This window comes from Acipenser ruthenus, chromosome 3 (assembly GCF_902713425.1).
Source record: "Acipenser ruthenus chromosome 3, fAciRut3.2 maternal haplotype, whole genome shotgun sequence".
Taxonomy (NCBI): Eukaryota; Metazoa; Chordata; class Actinopteri; order Acipenseriformes; family Acipenseridae; genus Acipenser; species Acipenser ruthenus.
This window is the reverse complement of record NC_081191.1, coordinates 4,122,527-4,145,215: the sequence shown is the minus strand read 5'-3', so window position 1 is coordinate 4,145,215 and position 22,689 is coordinate 4,122,527. Positions and strand designations below refer to the sequence as shown.

The 22,689-nt window shown below is 40.0% G+C and overlaps 1 protein-coding gene across 1 annotated transcript in view; it reads left to right on the top strand.

The window, feature by feature from the left end:
- LOC117394415 (alpha-catulin) overlaps positions 1 to 22,689 on the top strand; it is a 120,020-nt gene that overhangs the window by 53,431 nt on the left and 43,900 nt on the right. The window contains exon 2 of the mRNA XM_033992664.3: positions 18,276 to 18,465. Within this exon, the coding sequence (XP_033848555.2) occupies positions 18,276 to 18,465 (190 nt within the window). The remainder of the gene's footprint in view (positions 1 to 18,275; positions 18,466 to 22,689) is intronic.

Here is a 22,689-nt window from a genome sequence, read left to right as displayed (position 1 = left end):
AGAAAGCTGGCCTCAGTTGAGAAACTCCTGGTAATTGAAGGGGTTTGAACTGGTGGGAGGTACTTTAATTTGATTGCTGCCCTTTGCTAGGGCCTGTTTAACTTATTAGCACGTGCCCGGCAGGAATGAACAGTAATGTTTTTGCTTAGCTCTCAAACCCTGGGTGGGAAAACATACCTGAAATATTTAAGTCATGAGGGCTGTGGTCTGTTTCTAAACTCTGTGCCCGTAGTCCCCCATTCTCTCTAGAGTATTTGAGCCCCACTTGATGACTGATGAAAATGCTAAATGTTGTATACATGCCATTGATTCTGATGGCAAGGCTTGGACCTCCTAGCCTGTGAGTAGGTAGGGATGTACTGTGCAGTAGCTTGCCTTTTTGTTCTTCAGTGTGTGCCTGCAGGCTTTTTGCTTCAATGTGAATGAGGACTGTACTGCCCTAATCCACAGTCTCATTGCCAAGCCTATTGGTGCTGGGGCTATCCCTTCTAAAAGCAGAGCAAAGTGCAATAAAGCATAGTGAAAGCATAGGTAAGCATTGTAAAGAAAGATCAAATTCAAATAAGAGCAAAATAAAGAATACAGTAAATAATTACAATTAAGAACGAGTTTGACTAAGAGCAGTTAACATATTTGCTATGGCATACCAGGGTAAACTATATAAATGCATGGTATATATGTAACCATGGTAACACTGCAAAAATACAGTGGAAAACAGGACGTACGTTTTCAAATGTAATAATGCTTACCCTTCTTACACTCCCTTTGTTGTTTGTTTTAACATACATATTTAGTGTATTTTACACAACAATCAGAAATACTGAAAGAAATGCTTCTTTTCTGGGGCCAGGTCTAAAAGCTGCAGGTGGGCTTTAAGATGTTCCCTGTTGTGCTTCACACCACAATACATTTTTCCTAGATGACGGACAGAAAATATGTATATATTGAATTATTATTTACAAACACATGCTTTTAATTGCAGGTGGCAGTGCATGCAGCATATACAGCACACTTGTTCTGTTGTCAGGTCCATTAACATCAGCGCACAGTGTGACTGGCATGGTACGGTGTGTCTGACACACCAACAGAAAGCCTCTCATGTAGTCTTTATATGGGGACATATGGAAGACGCAAATGCATGATAGCCTCATATGAGGATGCCATTTTCCCCACATATATAATGGAAAACATTTTCAATTAAAAATATCTTTGTGTCAAAAACTACTTTTTTCAGCTCTTTTCAATATTTCATGCATGAAATGGTTAAAATAGTTATTACTTAGAAGAATTTTTATTATTATTATTTTACAACGTGTGAATTTTAGAAATCTGTTGGAAGAGGACAAAGCAGAAAAATGGCATTTCTAAACTTGATGAAAAGGGCATACTCCCTCTTAGCCAAGTGAAGGTGTCTCAGTTGCCCTGCATCATTATTGCTCCCTCTTTGAAAGGACATGAGAACTTATTAAAAAAAGGGCATTTTTAAAAGGAGCTGGAGTAATATACTGTACAGTAGATCAAGACAAGTAGAATCATTTTTTGAAAAGGCCAATAGAACAAACCGAAGACTAAAACTGAACTCTCTTTGATTGTATTCAGGGACACTGGAGACAGGCTGAGCTGGCACAGTAGTTTGGATAACACAAGGTCATGGTCTGACCTCCAGCTCTTCCACGGAATTGGAACCCAGGCTGTTTTTAAATAGTTTGTATCTGGACCAATAATGTCTTATAAGGAAGCAGAGATGCTGGGTTTGAAAGATGTTATTTATTATATTAAAAAAAAGCAACATATTTAGTGTTCAATAATAACCAGCTTGTCGAAACCCTGCAGAAGTACAGTGAGAATGTATTCGTTATGAACCTTGCTCCTGGGAATGAAGAGATGGTTCTTCTGTTTTTAAGCATTTAGGAAAACAAGTCAACTAGAGAAATATTTCTCCTCAGTCCTTCGTTGATGATCATCATACTATAACATATAAAACGCTTTGTCTTCACACAATGAGAGGTTTTTAAATTTGCGGATATTGTAAAATGAGGCGTTTTTATGGGTGATGTATTTCTTGTTACATTGTCTTTTTTTTTTTAGGGGATTTGTAACTAAAACTTTGCACATAAATAGGCAGACAAGGAAGGTTTTGTCCTTTTTTTTTTTAGTTTTTTTTTATCCTGAGTTTTATTTAAAAAAAAAAAAAAAAAAAAAAAAAAAACATGTACAGAGCTGTGCACTTAGTCTGGCCATTTAAGACGGGAGATGTGTGGGAGTAATTTTCAGCTGCCCAGTTTGTTTGACTACCTAAAGAAATAATTCCCTTGTTATCAATACTTTTCTGATGTAAAAATTCCTGAAACAGTCCACAGTAAGATGAGAGCTCAGCTCGGATATTGCACCAACCTGACAGCTGTAATGTGGACTTGCATGGCTGCTGTAATGCTACACTTGGTACTTACTTTGTGGTGAATAGTTTTTTCCATACAGGTTTGAAAGGTTTACACCTTATCCTGCCTGACAGCTTCCCTAATAGTACCTGCTGTTTCATGGGATTTCAATGTAAATCCTCCAAATAGTGTGTATAATTAGTATATTTAATATATACAGTGCCTATAGAAAGTCTACACCCCTTTGAACTATTTTCACATTTTGTTGTGTCAGTGCCTCAGAGTTTCATGCATTTAAATGAGGATTTTTTTCCACTTATCTACACACCATACTCGACACTGTTAATGGGAAAAAAGTTTTTATTGAGATAAAAATTATATATTAAAAATACAAAACTGGGGGCTCCCGAGTGGCGCATCCAGTAAAGGCGCTCTGCGCGGACTGCAGGATGTGCCCTATAGCCTGGAGATCGCAGGTTCGAATCCAGGCTATGTCACAGCCGAATGTGACCGGGAGTTCCTAGGGGGCGGCGCACAATTTGCTGAGCGCTGCCCGGGTAGGGAGGGCTTAGGTCGGTAGGGGAATCCACGGCTCACCGCGCATCAGCGACCCCTGTGGCCGATAGGGCGCCTGTGGTTCTGCAGTGGAGCTGCCAGATCTGTGTTGTCCTCCAGCACTATAGGTCTGGTGGCATTGCTGTGGCTTGGCAGGAGCACGTTTTCGGAGGACGCGTGTTCTAGCCTCCATTTCCCGAGTCGGCCTGGGGGTTGCGAGTGGTGAGCCAAGGGTACAGTTAATAATTGGGCATGCTAAATTGGGGAGAAAACCGGGGTAAAAAAAATAGAAAAAAAAAATACAAAACTGAAAGATCATAATTGGATAAATCTACACCCCCCTGAGTTAATACTTGGTGGAAGCACCTTTGGCAGCAATTACAGCTGTGAATCTGTTGGGATAGGTCTCTACCAACTTTGCACACCTAGATTTGGCAATATTTGACCATTCTTCTTTACAATACTGTTCAAGCTCTGTCAAGTTCCTTGGGGAGTGTTGATGGACAGCAATCTTCAAGTCATGCCACAAATTTTCGATTTGGAGTTAAGTCATTTACCTTTTTGTTTCTTAGCCACTCCAGTGTAGCTTTGGCTGTGTGCTTTGGGTTGTTGTCATGCTGAAAGGTGAACCTCCATCCCAGTTTCAGCTTTCTTGCAGAGGGCAGCATGTTTTCCTCAAGGACTTCTCTGTACTTTGCTCCATTCATTTTCCCTTCTATCCTGAGCCCCAGTGCCCCAGTCCCTCCCGATGAGAAACATCCCCATAACATGATGCTGCCACCACCATGCTTCACAGTAGGGATGGTGTTCTTTGGGTGATGCGCTGTGTTGGGTTTGCGCCAAACATAATGCTTTGCATTTAGGCCAAAAAGTTCCATTTTAGTTTCGTCAGACCACAAAACTTTTTGCCACATGGCTACAGAATCTCCTGAGTGTTTTTTTGCATACTTCAAATGGGATTCAAGGTGGGCTTTCTTGAGTAATGGCTTCCTTCTTGCCACCCTACCATACAGGCCAGATTTGTGGAGTGCTTGGGATATTGTTGTCACATGCACACTTTGACCAGTCTTGGCCATACAAGCCTGTAGCTCTTGCAAAGTTGCCATTGGCCTCTTGGTAGCCTCTCTGATCAGTCTCCTTCTTGCTCGGTCATCCAGTTTGGAGGGACGGCCTGATCTAGGCAGGGTCTTGGTGGTGCAATACACCTTTTTATTTTTTAAAAAATCGTCTTGACCGTGTTCCAAGGGATATTCAAGGCCTTTGATTTTTTTTTTTATACCCATACCCTGATCTGTGCCTTTCAACAACTTTGTCCCATGGTTGTTATTATTATTATTATTATTATTATTATTATTATTATTATTTATTTCTTAGCAGACACCCTTATCCAGGGCGACTTACAGTTGTTACAAGATATCACATTATTTTTACATACAATTACCCATTTATACAGGTGGGTTTTTACTGGAGCAATCTAGGTGAAGTACCTTGCTCAAGTGTACAGCAGCAGTGTCCACCACCTGGGATTGAACCCACGACCCTCTGGTCAAGAGTCCAGAGCCCTAACAACTACTCCACACTGCTGCCCTCTGCTGGTTGAGTCTTTGCTTTTAAATGCAGCAGTGGGAACCTACAGGAACTGCTGAATTTAAGAACGAAATCATGTGAATCACTGCAATCTAACACAGGTGGAGGCCACTTAACTTGGTGTGTGATTTTGAAGGCGATTGGTTACACCTGAGCTAATTTAGGCTTGCTATTACAAGGGGGGTGGACACTTATCCAACCAAGCTATTTCAGTTTTTATTTTAATTCATTTTCTACAAATTTCTAGAATATTTTTTTCACTTGAAAGTTGTGGGGTAGGATGAGTAGATAAATGAAAAAATATATATTAATGCATTTTAATTACAGGCAACAAAAGGTGAACATTTTGAAAGGGGGTGTAGACTTTCTATAGGCACTGTATATATATTAATTACAGGCTAACTTGACTATAACGAACCCTTCTGGGACCTGGAGAGATGTTCGTTATATCTGGGTGTTCACTATAATAGGGTTTGGCATTTTTCTGTATCAGAATAATGACAAAACGGCAAATTTTAATTGAACATCAATATAAAGTACTTTTATGAAGATTCCTTCACATTGATCAACATTTAAAGTTTTGTGACAAGGTACTCCTGTCACATGTGTGGGTAACCACATTGCAAGACAGAGGAGTTGGAGTTGAAACACTGGCACAGGTGCGCAGGATTTATTAAACACAAAACAGAAAGTAAACAAACAGGTCATGTGACGCTACCAACGAAGGTTATGCACAGAGGACACATACAAGACAGGCAGGCAGATCAAACATAACCATTCCAAAAAGCACACAAAACCCGTTTTCACATCTAAATTACACCAACACTAATTCCCCCTGTGGTATGTTTAAAAGAAAACAGTAAAGAAATGAAAAAGGAAAGAATGTACACTTACATGCTGAATACAGTAATTACATGTCCTTTCTCTTGTAAAAACTGTCCAGCGATTGCTCCTCACGCCCCTTGCCTGGTTGCAGTTTGTGTGAAGATGACTGACAGGCAATGATTGCATTCGTCATGCATGATTCGTACTACAATAGGTCATCTTTGAATTAGCGTTATCTTTGAATTAGTCAACCATGGTGTTTGTTTTCACTGAGAGAATAACACACTTGACACTGGAGAAAGTTCAGTGTCAGTCAGTACTGAGATTGTTGTATCCGGGTCGATCCTGTACATGATCATTCTAATAGGGCTAATTTGCATTGAAAAAATCGGTTCTTGCTGTTGGAATCCTTAAAAACGGGTGTTCTTTTATAAGAAGGGTTCGTTATAGTGAAGTTAGCCTGTATATATATATATTTATGTGTGTGTCTGTGTATACAGTTGTAGTCAAAAGTTTACATTCCCCAATGGAAATTTATAATATCTAGAAATTTCTCAAACAAATAATTATAGGACAAATCTAGTTGAGGCACCTTTAGCAATACTAACTCTTTTAAACGATTAGGATATTTGTCAATGGGCTTTTGGCTTGATTCTTTAGTGATTTTTTTTTTTTTACCATTCTTCAACGCAAAGTTGTTCCAGTTCATTCAAATTCTGAGGAGTTCTCTTGTGCACAGCCTTCTTCAACTCATACCAAAGATTATCAATTGGATTTCGATCTAGGCCATTCCAGAACCTTGATTTTATTCTTCTTTAACCATTCTGAAGTAGATTTTGATGTGTGCTTTGGATCGTTGTTGTGTTGGAACATCCAGTTGCACTTTAAACCAAGTTTTATAGTGGAGGGTTTCAGATGATAGCCCCATAGAAGGATATTACCACCTCCATGCTTGACAGTAGGTATGATGTTCTTTTCTTTGTATGTCTCACCAGACTTTGTCCAAACATAACAACTATCAGCGTGACCAAATAGCTCGATTTTTGTTTCATCACTCCACAAAACCTTCAACCAGAACTCATATCCATCATTCAAATGCTGTTTTGTAAACTTTAAGCGATTATCCTTGTGACGTTTTCCTAAGAGTGGCTTTTTCCCTGAACTGCAACCATTGAGACCTTCACCATGCAATACTTGACCTATGGTTGAAATGGAAACCCCAGTCCCACTTGCAGCCAATTCACTATGAATATCTTTGGCAGTCAATCTCAGATTGTTATTAACCTTCCTCACAACATGCACCGAAGGAGTGTTGTACTTCTTGATAATAGAAACACTAGTTGAAATTGGGGTACGCAAATGCTTGGAAATCTTCTTGTATCCTTCTCCAGCTTTATGACAATAAATAATGTTCTGCCTAAGGTCTTCAGATAGCTCTTTACTTTTTCCCATATTGACTTATTGGTAATGACAGCAATCATCCTATGCCGAACCCTTTTATACTCTCTAAGAATGTTCACCTACAATCCAGCATTTTCTAGACTTTTCTAGAATTAGCTTCCGCATTATCATATTGAAATTTCTAGCACCTTGTAGACAATGCTATCATCGCATCAAAGAGTATGAATACTTTTGAATTTGCAGTTTTGCAAAAAAAAAATGCTGAAATAAATAATTGTCGACATCTATTTCTTGTACCTTTTTTCTCATCCACAAAAGCAAAACTTTTGCTACAAAATTCTTTGTTTTCAAGAAATTTTCAAGAAATTGTACATTTCCATTGGGGTATGTAAACTTTTGACTACAACTGTGTGTGTGTTTCTGTATCTATCTATCTATCTGTCTATCTGTCTCTATCTATCTGTCTATCTATCGACTCTTGCTGTCTGTCGCTGTGTCTGTAGGGAGTGCTTGCAGCGTGAGTGCAGAGTTTTCCTCTGCTTCACGTATGAATAAGTTTGTTGTCGTGTTCCTGAGTAATGGAACAATAGTTTTGGAAATTGTTCAGCAAGGCTTGGTTATTGACGGAGTGTTAGTGTCTGTTCTGCCTCTTGCGGCTCTCGCTAGGAAAATAACAATTTTTAATATTCCTCCTTTTCTGAAAAATGAACTTATAGTGGGAGAGCTAAGCCGTCATGGAAAAATAATGTCAAGCATTACAATGATTCCTCTGGGTTGTAAATCCTCTGAGTTAAAGCATGTAGTTTCTTTCAGAAGACAGTTTTTTATATGCTTTTGAACGACCCGAATGGAGTGTTAAATGTAGCTTTCAGGTTTCGGGTGGATGGTAGCGAATACATAGGTTTAGCTTCTTCTGAAACAATGAAATGTTTTAAATGCGACTGTAAAGGGCATATTGCGAAAGCGAGGCGGGAGAAGTCCCCGAGGCGAATGAAAGCGCAGCTGAGCCAAGGAGGCTGCTTGATAGACCCTCGGATCACAGAGCTGTAGATAGAAGAGCGGAGTGAGAGACTGAAAAGCTCCAACCTGGTTTGGTTGAGTCTGATGTGGCAGAAGGTGAAAGTGAGTTGCATGAACTGACCGAAATAGACAGAAGGACAGGAGAAGCTGTGATTGTGACCGGGCCTGAGATACCTGAAGTGGGGTTGTCAGGTGAGGGACAGGGTAGTGAGGGGAGAGAACAGATTGAGGGAATCACAGAACAGAATGAGGCTGCGGTTTTAGTGTTGGAGAGAGAGATGGAAGCGGGTGAGTTTAAACTCTCCAAAGTAAAAAGAAAGTCTAAAAACAGACACAGTATTGTAGCGAAATGCAGCCTTGTTTCTGAGGCTGGGGTCATTCGGGCTGATGAATCGGAGAGTGTGCTGTTTGTGAGAATGGACTGCGCTCAAACACACAGCACAGAGGTCAGTGGTGGTGATTTTAGTGAAGACGGGGGCAGTGATACTGACTCCTCATTTAGCTCTGATCTGTCGGCTAATCAGCAAGCGAGAGGGAGGTATAGTCTTGAAAGCATTCAGACATTTTTAAGCTCTGTTAAAGGGAAAAGAGGGATTAAAGTTATTGAGCACTTCCCTGATTTAAAATTGTTCTTAAATTCTGTGCAGCAAATTAGACGCAATACAGCTGTATTGGGCATGGAGCAAAGAGAAAGAGATCAATCAAAAAATGTAATAAGCAAAGTTTGTGTTTCTCTAAACAGGAATGATGTATAAGTCTACACAAGCATCTTTTCTTTTGTATGTGTACGTTTTTACTATTGTTTGTACTTTTCCAGTGTATCTCTTTTTCAACCCTACAATGCAGACTCTTAATATGAAAACTTTAAATATAAATGGAGGTAGAGATTGTGCAAATAGAAGGAAGTTAATGTTGCCATACATATGATAATAAATCTGAGAGGATTCAGGATTGGGAAGGGGAGGTTATTTTTAGTCATGGAATGAATTTCAGTGCTGGAGTTGCCATGTTATTTGTGAAGGGGTTTAAGTATGACTCAATCAATGTAAGTGAGGTCATTGAGGGGCGCTTGTTGAAAGTGCAAGCATCTGTATTGGGTAGTGTGGCAGCCTGGATCGCAGTGGTGACGTCACGGACCAGGAAGTAGAAACCAAAACAATGGATGGGCGGTTGAAGCTGAGTGCAACGGCACTCAGTGTATTTATTAATAAACAAAACAAAAGATTTAAACAAAACAACAAAACACAAAACAAAAAGGCACAAGGGCCAAACGAATAAACAAATACTGTTTCGTAGTCGTCTTTAACTGTCGTTTTCGCTCGCTCGCTCTCTCCGCTCCCCGTACTCTCCTCTGTACACTCCACCCCGAGTGCAGAGAGCTGCAGGTTTATATATTCTGGCTGAGGGATTAACTAGTTGTTAATTATCTTATTATCCCTCGGCCAGAGTCTGCACGCGTTTGGTAAGGATGCATGACTGTCAGCTAGTTAAATAATCAGTAGCTGATCAGCCATACATCCTCACGGGGTTTTTAAATATATAATAAAATCGCGGCGCGGAGAAGAAAATACAAATAATAATACATAGGGGCGGGACACTCCGCCACAGTAGAAATTTAGTATTTGTTTATATTTATGCGTCAAATGATGGGGGAGAGAGAGGGTGCTGTTTTTTCAGACTCTCAATGGAGTTATAGCCCAGAGTCAGACTGAAGAAGTGGTTTTATTAGCTGGTGATTTTAATTGTACAGTTGACGACATGCTAGACAGAAATAGCCCAGAGCCTCACACCAGGTCAGTTCAGCTGGTTAGTGTTTTAACAGGAATCCTGCTGTTAAGCACTATATCTGGGCTAAGGGGAGCCATGGGAATGTATGTTTAGCACGGCTAGATACATTTTATGTGTTTAAGCATCATTTAAATTATTTTTCTAAATGTACTATTCACCCCGCAGGTCTATCTGATCATAGTTTGGTCAGTTTGAATATGATTATCCCAAATGCATGTTTATTCTTCCTATTGGCATTTTAATACTAAACTTTTAAAATAGTCATTTTTTTAAATGTTTTAAATTTTTTTGGGAACGATGAAAGAGGCAGAAAGGGGCTGTTTTTTATCAATAAGGCAATGGTGGGACGTGAGTAAAGTTCAGACCCGACTGTTTTGTCAACAGTACACTATGAATGCTACAAAGAGCACTAGCGAGGCGATGAGAGTGCTGGAGGAGGATATCACTGAGCTCCTTAGGGCTCTGGAGTCCACATACAGTGGCAGGCTTTTCAAGACTTGAAACTCAAAAGGAGTAGTTTGGCTGATCTGTTGTACTCGCAGGTACAGGCTGCTCTGGTACGTTAACGGTTTTTAAACCTTTCGCAGATGGATGCTCCAACTCAATATTGTTTTGCATTAGAAAAGAAAGTGGTTCAGAGTAAAGCAATACATTGCCTAAGAACAGCGAGTGGTCTGCTGTTGTGTGAGCCTGAGGCCATCAGGGAGCATGCTGTGGGTTTCTTTTCAGAACTGCATACAGCTGAGGCTGTGGATGGGTCTGAGGGAGCCCAGCAGTTCCTCCAGGGGCTAATGCAGGTTTCAGAAGAAGAGAGAGAGAGACTGGAGAGTGCAGTGACATTGCAAAAATTCACTAAAGCTCTGGAAGGCCTCAACACGGACAAAGCACCTGGAATCGATGGACTACCTGTTGAATTTTGTACAGCGAACAAGGAGTGGAGCAGGGCTGGAGATGCAGTACTGAGTTTCCTGTTTATATGCAGTGCCTTTTAAACCTGTTTTACTGTGAATAAAATTACTTTAAAATAGTGCATGTACAATAAACAGCGCGTGTGAAAATAAATTGGACCTGACGCGCCTGACAGGCGCTGAATAAATGGACCGCAAAGGGTTAAGAACTGGAGACCTGTAAGTATTCTTTGCTCCGACTACAAAATCTTGTTGAAGGCATTGGCAAATAGACTAAAAGTAGTAATGAGCACTATTGTGCATTCAGACCAAATGTACTGTGTACCTGGCCGATCAATATTTGATAACACCGTGTAACAAATTTTTATTTATTTTTTGTTCCTGGGTAGTAAGTGTTATTTCCTAATTGCTTATGCCTCAAAAGTATAGAAAATGGCTACTATTCCCCACAAACCTTGCTTTTGTGACCAGGACAGTGATATTTTGAAATTTACCGATTTTCCAGAACATTCCAGATAGATTCAGTGCTGAGTAAACTTGGAGTAACTTCTAGAACTTTCCAGTAATATAAATAGTAGTATAAATACAGGGGCCTTAAGCCCACCAGTTCAGTTTAGTTCCAGCTGCCTAAGTGGATACATATCTGCATTTTTCTGAGATGGCATCAAGGTCATAGGAGACTTCAAAATGGTGGCATTCCTGATGGGTCTCCAAGGCGGTTTTACCAAGTTTCCCTGCTATCTTTGCCTTGGGGACAGCAGGGACACCAAGGCGCACTACCACAGGCAGGACTGGCCACAGCGAACCGAGTTCTCTGTGGGGAGGAACAACATCAAGTGGGAGCCACTGGTGGACCCCCGGAAGGTGCTGATGCCACCACTGCACATCAAATTGGGCCTTATGAAACAATTTGTCAGAGCTCTAGATAAGGAGTCGGCAGCCTTCAAGTACCTTCAAGACTTCTTCCCTAAGCTGTCTGAGGCAAAGGTCAAAGCCGGTGTCTTCGTCGGACCACAGATAAAGAAGATCCTGGAGTGCAATGAATTCCCCAAGAAGCTCACTAGTAAGGAGAAAGCGGCTTGGAACAGCTTTGTCGCAGTGGTTCGGGGCTTCCTGGGCAATCACAAGGCCGAAAACTATGTGGAGCTGGTTGAGACTCTGGTGAAGAACTACGGCACAATGGGCTGTAGGATGTCCCTCAAAGTCCATATCCTTGATGCTCATCTTGATAAATTCAAGGAGAACATGGGAGCGTACTCGGAGGAGCAAGGCGAGCGCTTCCACCAGGATTTACTGGACTTTGAACGCCGCTACCAAGGACAGTATAACGAGAACATGATGGGAGAATACATTTGGGGGCTGATTCGTGAAAGTGATTTACAGTATAATCGTAAATCTCGTAAAACTACTCACTTCTAAATCTTTTGTAGTCATTTTTGTATTACTTTAGTATAAATACATGTTAATTTGGATTCATATGTTGTTTTTTTCTGACTTTATGTGAACGAAAAGACACAAATTCTCCCATTTTCTCACTGGAAATAGGTAAATTTCAAAATATCACTGTCCTGGTCACAAAAGCAAAGTTTGTGGGGAATAATAGCCATTTTCTATACTTTTGAGGCATAAGCAATTAGGAAATAACACTTACTACCCAGGAACAAAAATTGTGTTACATAGTGTAATATATTTCTAGTTTGGGACTTAGTAGCTGCCTCCAAGCTCTTTGGTTTTAAAGCTGGATTTTTTTCTCTTGATCAAGAGAAGGCTTTTGACCGGGTAGACCACTGGTATCTTTTTGATGTTTTTAGGTCATTTGGCTTTGGTCCCATTTTTTGGGGAAAAATTAAATTGCTCTACAGTAGCATTTTTAGTGTACTTAAAATCAGTGGTGTGTTGTACTCTCCTTTTAAGATCCAGAGGGGATTTCCCCAAGGTTGTTCCCTATCCAGAATTTTATATTCTCTGTCGTTTGAACCCATCATGGTAAAATTGAGAAGAATATTGAGTGGGTTGTCTATTCCTACTGTGACATTGGGGCCTGTTAAGGTGGTGGCTTACACTGATGATCTTGCTGTTTTTGTAACAAATTAAAAAGACATTCAGATAATAGCGGAGAGCTTGAGGGTATTTAGTAAATTGGGATAAAACTAATGCTTTTCTAATTGTGGAGTGGGAGTGCAGCCAACCACCAGAATTACCATCAGGGCTTAAATGGAATAGGGAGGTATTCAGATGTCTGGGGGTTTACTTGGGAGAGCAGGGAATGGCTAAAGGGAATGGGAGGGAGTCCTGGATCAGGTAAAAGGACGACTGGACAACTGGCAGTGACTTTTAATTAAGCTTTCCTATAGAGGAAGAGTTTTAATTATTAATGACCTGGTCACGTCCGTGCTGTGGCATAGATTAAAGTGTGGGGATCCCCCTCCATCTCTGTTGTTGGAAATTCAGACTATTGCTGAGTTTCTTTTGGGGCGGTCTGCATTGGATAAAGCAGGGGGTGTTGTACTTGTCTGTAGGAAGAGGGCAGGGGCTGATGGACATAAGGAGCAGAATAACAGCTTTTAGACTCCAGTCGCTTCAGAGTACTTTCAAGAGCTGCTACCATGGAGAACAGTGCCTTTTGCTTTCCTTTGTTTAGTAGGGAGGTTGAATTTTGATAGGCACCTGTTTTTATTGGATAGTGGATAGTTAAATCTCTCTGTCTTACCTGTGTTTTATAGGGGGATGCTAAATGCCTGGAAGGTTTTTAGAACTATCTGAAGTCTGTAGGGTTATATTGGATGCTTGAAGAGCCTCTAATTTATAATTCATCTTTAAAATGCAATCTTTTAGAATCAAATCATTTTTTGTTTTAATTTCCAGAGAAGTAGTGAAGGTCAGTAATTTTTAATTAATTTTGGTAACCGAGCCTGGAAAAGCCCAGAATCACTAGCAAGTGAGCTGGGTGTGAAATCAGTGCATGTGGTGGAGGGATTTTTAGTGCAGCTCAGAGCTGCTTTGTCTGCAGAGTCGCTACAGCAGCTGAGGCAGTATTTCTTAGGAAAAAGTCAGCTGCAGATGGAACCACTATAGTTGGACCTGCAATAGAGCAGACCGGTGACATCCCGGGACAGATCCTACACACTGATGTGTGTGAAAGTGTTGCATCTATCTATCTATCTATCAATATCTATCTATCTATCTATCTGTCTATACACACACACAGTGTTGACTATTTCTGGATTAGTAGACAACACTTCTCAAACTTGTTGTACTCCCTTTTTTATTTTTTATTTTTAATTTGTATTTCAAATGTTACCCTGCTGCAGATCTTCTTTTGATTTCTTCAGATAATGCAACCACCCAAAGAAATATGGTCTCACAAGCATATGTGTTATTGTTTAAAAAATGTACCAATAATACTGTTTTTCTCTTGTCAGCATCATCTCTGTTTACACAGAGGAGATGGCTCTTGTTTTAAACTTCCTGCAAGGAAATTAGATGGGATTCAACAAGGAATCCAATTTGTCTCTGCCTCCCATCTTCTCTGCCATTCGTCTCTTAAAATTCCATTAACGAAAAGGCCAGCATGATTAAACACCTTCGTGCCCACCAAAGATTCTGTGCAAGAAAGCAAAACAACACAGCATTGGACTGTTTAGAAGTGTCTGAGTGTGCACGGTGCAGCAAGCTCTTCAGAGAGAGGGATGGAGGTCGACCAGTGTGGCATTGAGTCACACAAACAATGTACATCTACTTAAGGCACCTTTTATTATACACAGACAACGTTTAAAATGGTTGCCATGGTTTTGAGAATACAGTTCTGTGTTGAGAGGTGAACTATAGACAAAGACATTTCTTGCTCTTATTGTATTACTTGTATTGTAACACTTGAAATGTATTTGCTTACGATTGTAAGTCGCCCTGGATAAGGGCGTCTGCTAAGAAATAAATAATAATAATAATAATAATTGTACTGTAGTTGCAGGAGAGTTATTTGAGATATATTTTTTTTTTAACACAGCCTAATCAAAATATGAATCTGCAATTGTTTTTACATGTTAAGAGATTTGTCTACATTTATAAATATATTTGACGAATACAGTTGTAATAGTTAAACATTAGCAGCTGTTGCTAACTTGTGCAGCAGAGGATCAGAATCAGTGTGCATATAGTAGGAGCAGTTTCGGTAGTACCTCAGAGTAACTTGTAGTTTTGATACTAGAAACGTTTTTGAACAAAATTACTTCTGAACTATCTTAGTATAAACTATCTGAATTATCTTAGTAAAACTATCTTCATGGTATCCAAAATAGAACTTGTTTATATGGCAGGAATTCCTATTCTTAATACTCTGCACTAGTATAATTGTGTCCACTTGTAAGCATGGTGAGTGATGGGGGTGGAAACCAGACTGCCAACAGGGTGTTCTCTTCATTTGACTTGGAATGTATTTGTAAAGGTTTCTATAAATGTATAAGAAATTATATTTTGGCTCTTTGAGCTAAATATATATATATATATATATATATATATATATATATATATATATATATATATATATATATATATATATATATATATATATATATATAATAATGTCGTGACTGTATGGAAGGCCAGAAGGAAACAGCAATAATAAATTATTCCAACACCACGATCTTGTGCTTGGCAGTTTCCTTCAAAACGCATACCCCTCCTTCTTAGAAATGTATCGTTACTCCAGCAGCCTGTAATCCAACCTGGTTAAGCCAGTCCTGGTCCTGTAAATTATTTCTTGTTGTGTAATCGCTGCTCCTGCAGCTGTAAACCACGCAGTATTTTTGACCAGTCCCGCTCATATAAACAACACACTCGATCAAAGTATTGCTGCTGCTGCAGCTGGAAACCACACAGTGTTGACACCGTGTTATATTTTAATCCAAAACTACAAAACAAAACCAAACAGTTCAAAACAAAAGTCTGCCTCACCAAGAGGTAAAAACGCTCTATGCTAGACTTTTACAAAATCGCTATGATTGAAACGAAACGCACTTACTACATCTTCCCCAGCACAGGAATACTTCTCCAAGGCTTGCACAGGCAGGAAAACCGGGCAGCTTCCTTTTAAACTATCTGACCCCGCCTTTCCAATCAATACTGGGGATTATGGGTTGTGTAGTTTTTTCCCCAGTGATGCCGTTTCTTAAAGGCGCCACTGCTCCTTCTTCACAATATATATATATATATATATATATATATATATATATAATTGTAATTGTGGGGGAAGCAACAATTCTAGGAAGCAAACAGACTTTCGTGTGTTTTTAGTTTAAGGCATGGTACATTAAATTTACAAATGAAAATCACATTTTACAAAACATTATGCACACACATACATGTTGTTCTGCTATTCCAAATTATTATTATTATTGTTATTTATTTTCTTGTAATTTGAAGACATCTGCTTCTCTTTCTTTTTTTTTTAGGTTGTCAAGTGAAGATTTACACTGCTTTGGGAATGTAGTGATTTGATTGATGTTATTGAATTGAAGTCGCACATAAGTTACAGTACAGTGAAGGAAGCTGGCAGATGAAAATAACTGTCAGACATGTAAAGTCACTTTCTCTGTCTGTCATTTTGAAAACCATTTTGCCGTGGTTTATTTAGTTTTGCGCGTAATGAATTACAGTTCCCAAAATATGAATCTCGTTCATCAGTTTATTGAACAAAAAACTACAGATGAATCCTAGTCAATAATAGCACTAATAACTTCATAACAGTAAGTGGTAGGTTATGCACTACTACTGTACCTGTAGGAAATGCATGGCTTTTTTTTCTGAGACCTGACATTGTTCCATTACGGACCTGCTTTTCAGTAAGTGTGCTAAAGTGAGAGTAAGACAGCTGAGGTCATGGCACAGACTATAAACTTGAGAAGGTCATTTTGGAGGTTTCCAGAACTCAGTGCAGTCTTTGCTTTGGAGCTGGCTTCCTCAGAGATGTGTAGGGCTGCCATTCACCTTTGAGTGTGAAAGAGCTGTTGAATTGGAGGAAGGCATTGACAGTCAGCTATCAGTGAATCTGCAGCTGCTCCAGTCTCCACCAAGTAGCATTGCCAGTACCGGATCCCCTCTTGTCAACACACTGGTCATTTCAAGAAAGAGGGCTTATTACTAAAGTTATAAATATCTGAAATTACATTGGAACACATGTGTTTCCTTTAGATAGTGGGGCAATGGAATAATGAAAACCATTTTACAATATACAGACCTTAAGACTGTCAAGTCAAACAAAAATAAGGTGTCTAAATAATAGCACAAGCCTAAAAACCTTCAAACAGCGGGTGTATTTTAAGCTAATGATTAGAAACCATGCATATTTGCAGTTTAATAATAACCACAAGAAAGTGTCTGCGTTGCAAAGTCATTAGGAGTCGTGACTTGTGACTGGCTGTGGGTTGATCAGCAAGATGTGAAAAGTCATCTGTTACGGGGTAGTGTGGTTATGGTTTGGTAAAAAAAAGACAAGAATTAATTGCTCTGTGTTAATTATGCTTGCGCTAATGGTTGTATTGAAAAAATCTTCTCGTACTGTAAATTTAAAATGATTAGCAGTGACCAAAAAGCAGATAAGAAGCTCGCTCGAGATCCTGGCACGGTCGTGGGATCTGGAAGCCACCCACAGCACCTTCATTCTCCTGAGCTGTGTGGGGAATTGATGCGCTGAGGGTGGAAAATAATTGGGTACTAAAAAAATGAACATGCTAAGGGTTTTGGCTGTAAAGGTCATGACTGCTCCCTGGCTGTTTCGTAATGATGTATTGGCAGAGGGAGAGCCTGGGCTGGCTGGTGTGTGGTTACACACTCAGCGGGAGAGCACAGCCCTTTGGACTGTTGTGCTGTGATGGAGGAGGAGGAGGAGGAGGGGAAGAGAAGTGATACAGTTTAGAGAGCAGACTCCCATTGCTTTGGTAAAGCAGGGATTACCATCCGGAATACCACACAGGGATGGAGCCTGTTCTTTACACACACAAAGTAAACAGTCATTCACATACTAATTGGTTGCCCCTGCATTCTTTACGACAGCACATGTTGGTTCTCTGTAGAGTGCAGTGCAGTGCCCCCTACTGGAGACGATGGCTTTTTATAATGACTGTGTGGGGAATTTAGGACTGAACACTGACATACGGTACAGTGTCACGGCTTACACAAAAGATGAAGGTCAAGCTTTAAAAATGAGTTACATTTGTTAATCAATAAAGCCCAAACACACTCCTCTCTCTCTCTCTCTCTCTCTCTCTCTCTCTCTCTCTCTCTCTCTCTCTCACACACACACACACTCACACACATATATATATATATATATATATATAATTTATAATTTTTTTTTTTTATTACGGTACTTAAAAAATATGTATCCATGCTTTTTTATGTTTTATAGCGTCTGCTATCAATTTCTTGTTTTTGGATTGTCCTTCAGTTTGGACTTACAGAAGCCCACAGACTAAATGGTGGTGCTTCCTTAAGTCATTGTATGTTTGAAATACTGTGATACTCTATTTGTCTCAACACTACAATAGTGGTGCATTCATATTTGTATGTTGTGGAATGCGTTTGCATCAGACCTCAGTCGTTGTTTTGAGTAAAAAGCTTGAAAATAAATAAATAAATAGTAATAATAATAATAATAATAATAATCAAAAGGCCAGAAATAAATGAAGCCTTGGTATTAAATTTGCAACACGCTTTAAGCACTGCAGTTTAAACAACACCAAGTTGACCCTATCAGAAATGCGTTTGTCATGATTTTAAATGAACGGCTTTCTTCTATTCTTTCCTCTGGTTCCAGATCACGACCCTGATCAACCACAAAGACAAGCCAAGGAAGTCAGAGAAGACCCTGCGAGCCATCCAGAGGGTGGGCCAGGCTGTGAACATGGCTGTCGGGAGGTTTGTCACCGTCGGGGAGGCCATTGCAATCGAGAACCAAGAACTGAAGGAGGAAATGAGCTTCGCCTGCTACGAGGCCAGACGAGCAGGTAAAGAGAACAGAGCTGCCTCCTCCCGCTGTGACGGTGTGATCCGAGAGCCAGGGCTTCAGGCCCAGCGCAGGCTCTGCCTCAGTGTGGTGCCCAGCCTGGACACGTCACCATGGAAACGGGGCCTACCCTGCATGTATGTGTAGGTGTGCCCAGTTGATTTGGAAGGATGTGATTTATATTTCTGTTCTGGTCGATACTTCATATACACTAGACCAGTCTTTGATCCATCCCTGTTCTAAATTGTTTAATAGAACCAATTAAACCTCAATCCTGACCCTGAAGTAGTCATTGATATCATTTTACATGTTAAACCTGGACAGCAGTGTGGAGTAGTGGTTAGGGCTCTGGACTCCTGACCTGAGGGTCGTGGGTTCAATCCCAGGTGGGGGACACTGCTGCTGTACCCTTGAGCAAGGTACTTAACCTATATTGCTCCAGTAAAAACCCAACTGTATAAATGGGTAATTGTATGTAAAAATAATGTAATTGTATGTAAAAATAATGTGATATCCTATAACAATTGTAAGTTGCCCTGGATAAGGGTGTCTGCTAAAAAATAATAATAATAATAATAATAATAATAATAATAATAATAATAATAATAAAAGGGTTCAACATTGTGAATCTTGGACATAAACGTCAATAAAATAGACATAAATAGAAACCTTAATTCTGTCTTGCTATTGACATCAGTGGCTGAATCACATTCCGACATAGTCTACCAGCCCAGACTTCAATATTTCCTATCTTCTCACACAATCGAGATGTCCTGTATGAATCCTGCTCAGTAATACAAAGGGCAGACGTATTGCTGGCCTGAGATAATTGAATGCAATCAGAAAGCTTGCAAGATGCAATTGCAGATACTCAAGGTTGTGTTGTGTAAAGCCTGACAGAGGTATACTTGGATACTGTATGCCTCTCCCTGTGCAGTGTTCTCATTGGGTCTGCAGTGGAAATGAAATGCACTCATCTGATAGATTTTCATATAGAGTGGAACATGCACAGGCATTAGAATGAGCTCCCATCGCTGGCACACATTTAAAATGTGATCTTGGATTATTAAATGAAGGGCACCTGTATCCACAGTTGCAGAGAAATAATAAACAGTGACACTTGTTGTTAAAACCATCCTTTTTAAAGTTTTAAGCATATATTGAGCCTTGGAATTTAAGGTGCCCTCATAGGGGCAACTACCCTTTAAGACTTTAAGACCCAGATTTGTTTTCAAGAGCAGTCTTTACCACTCCACCTAAAAATCCATTATTTTTCAAATTGTTTCTGTTGATTCAGTATGGGAACACATTGAGATCAGTGAGCACTGGGGCCAGTACTATTCACTCTATTCACTTCCCCTTGGGGCCATGCTTCAGGTTTGGGTCAAAGGCCAAGTATTACACATGCTGGGGATGCATATAAGAAGTCAAGTAGGCAGTGATTTTGGCAAATGACTATCAGAAATTGACATGCTGTATAGAGTTTGCATACGAATTAGGGCTATCAATTACTCGCAGTTAACTTCTGTGATTAACCTGTTCATTTTTTGGGAGATACATTTTTTTTGTAACGCACGTTAATCACATTCCTGTCTTGTCCCTCTTAACATACTGTAATTCACTCCCTGGGGCACCATTTTAACTCGAATGCATGCCAGGATTGAATGAGTGTCATCATCGTTTGAATATAACATTAGTCACGGAACCGCATTATGTAGCAAAGCACTCAAACTGAAGGACTTGTGAATGGGAAGTTTATTTTAAAAAAACTTTGACACTTGATTGGATAGAAAGAGGGTTACTACCTGCGTGCTAAACATGCTTTCACTTCTCAAAATACACCTTTTAGGACTTCTTCTGCAACAGACAACAATAATACAACAACAAATGAAACCAATCATTTTCGACAGATTACTCTTAGAAATTCAGCATTGCTGCAAACCCATAAATCAAGCCAAATATGATACTGTAACCGGTGCTGTTGGGTACCTACTGACCGCATACCCGTTAACATTGTAGCTTTGTTTTATTTCAATAACCACATTTTTTAAACAATATTATTTACAGTTATGGGGGATATAACCATTATTCAGTGAATGTTTGGTTTTATTTAGGCAATTTAAAATTCTTAATAAAAGAGCATTTAAAATTTATTATTATTAATAATAATAATAATAATAATAATAATAATAATAATAATAATAATAATAATAACATTGCTTGACAGCCCTAATAGGAATGCACTGTTTTATCAGAGGCATGCTTATTAAAGCTGCCAACTGTAGTAAACATGCCAATAATCAATGAGTGCAGAAACAATAGTAAAATATGATTGAGACAACATATCATGGGATAACAAACAGATGCAGCATTGTATATTATGCTTTAGAGGCTATAAAATGTAGTCATATAAGCGACTTTAAAATGATACTGCTGTATGTCACTTTAAAATCTAATGAATATCAAGCTGATCCCTGATTTGGATGCAAGCTGTGCAAAAACTGGTAATGCAATAGAAGAAGGATAGAAGAACATCATTATTAAGCACTGATCTTTACAATCACATTCTTAGGCATCAAATAGCCTACTTTTAAATTTGTTTGGTTAAGCATCAGGTTATGGTAGGTTAACAATCATTCATAAATGCTGTGCTATAATAGAGTCCTATAATAGCTTCTTAATTTCAGCCACACTTCAAATGGATTGCAATAATGATTTCACCATGTAACACAATTTTTGTTCCTGGGTAGTAAGTGTTATTTCCTAATTGCTTATGCCTCAAAAGTATAGAAAATGGCTATTATTCCCCACAAACTTTGCTTTTGTGACCAGGACAGTGATTTTTGAAATTTACCTATTTCCAATGAGAAAACGGGCGAATTTGTGTCTTCGTTCACATAAAGTCAGAAAAAAACAACATATGAATCCAAATTAACATGTATTTATACTAAAGTAATACAAAAATGACTACAAAAGATTTAGAAGTGAGTAGTTTTTCAAGATTTATGATTATACTGTAAATCACTTTTCACGAATCAGCCCCCAAATGTAGTCTCCCATCATGTTCTTGTTATACTCTCCTTGGTAGCGGCGTTCAAAGTCCAGTATATCCTGGTGGAAGCGCTCGCCTTGCTCCTCCGAGTACGCTCCCATGTTCTCCTTGAATTTATCAAGATGAGCATCAAGGATATGGACTTTGAGGGACATCCTACAGCCCATTGTGCCGTAGTTCTTCACCAGAGTCTCAACCAGCTCCACATAGTGTTCGGCCTTGTGATTGCCCAGGAAGCCCCGAACCACTGCGACAAAGCTGTTCCAAGCCGCTTTCTCCTTACTAGTGAGCTTCTTGGGGAATTCATTGCACTCCAGGATCTTCTTTATCTGTGGTCCGACGAAGACACCGGCTTTGACCTTTGCCTCAGACAGCTTAGGGAAGAAGTCTTGAAGGTACTTGAAGGCTGCCGACTCCTTATCTAGAGCTCTGACAAATTGTTTCATAAGGCCCAATTTGATGTGCAGTGGTGGCATCAGCACCTTCCGGGGGTCCACCAGTGGCTCCCTTGACGTTGTTCCTCCCCACAGAGAACTCGGTCCGCTGTGGCCAGTCCCGCCTGTGGTAGTGCGCCTTGGTGTCCCTGCTGTCCCCAAGGCAAAGATAGCAGGGAAACTTGGTAAAACCGCCTTGGAGACCCATCAGGAATGCCACCATTTTGAAGTCTCCTATGACCTCCCAGCTGTACTCATCATACTTCAAGGCGTCCAGCAAGGTCTTGATGCTGTTTTAATCCTCTTTGAGGTGCACCGAGTGAGCCAGGGGAAGAGAGCAGCACGGCTTTGAGGCTCCTGGATGAGCTGTCAATGAAGAGGTGCCACTCATTCTGGTTACAGGCGATTCCGATTGCCTCGAACAGACTGGTCACATTGTGGCAGAAGCAGAGCCCATCTTGGCGGGTGAAGAAGCTGGAAAAAGGTTGGTGACGCTTCCTCTGATCTGCGACTTGCACACTTTCATCCAACAAGTTCCACTGCTTGAGCCTAGACGTCAAAAGCTCGGCATTGGACTTGGTGAGACCAAGATCTCTAATCAAGTCGTTGAGGTCTTTTTGGTTGGGGTAATATGGGTTTCTCTCCTCAGCTCCACCACTGAAATTGTCATCTGGATCTACAACGTCTTCCTCGCTCTCTGACTTGCTGCTCTCTTCTAAAGACGACTGCTCTCTCTCCG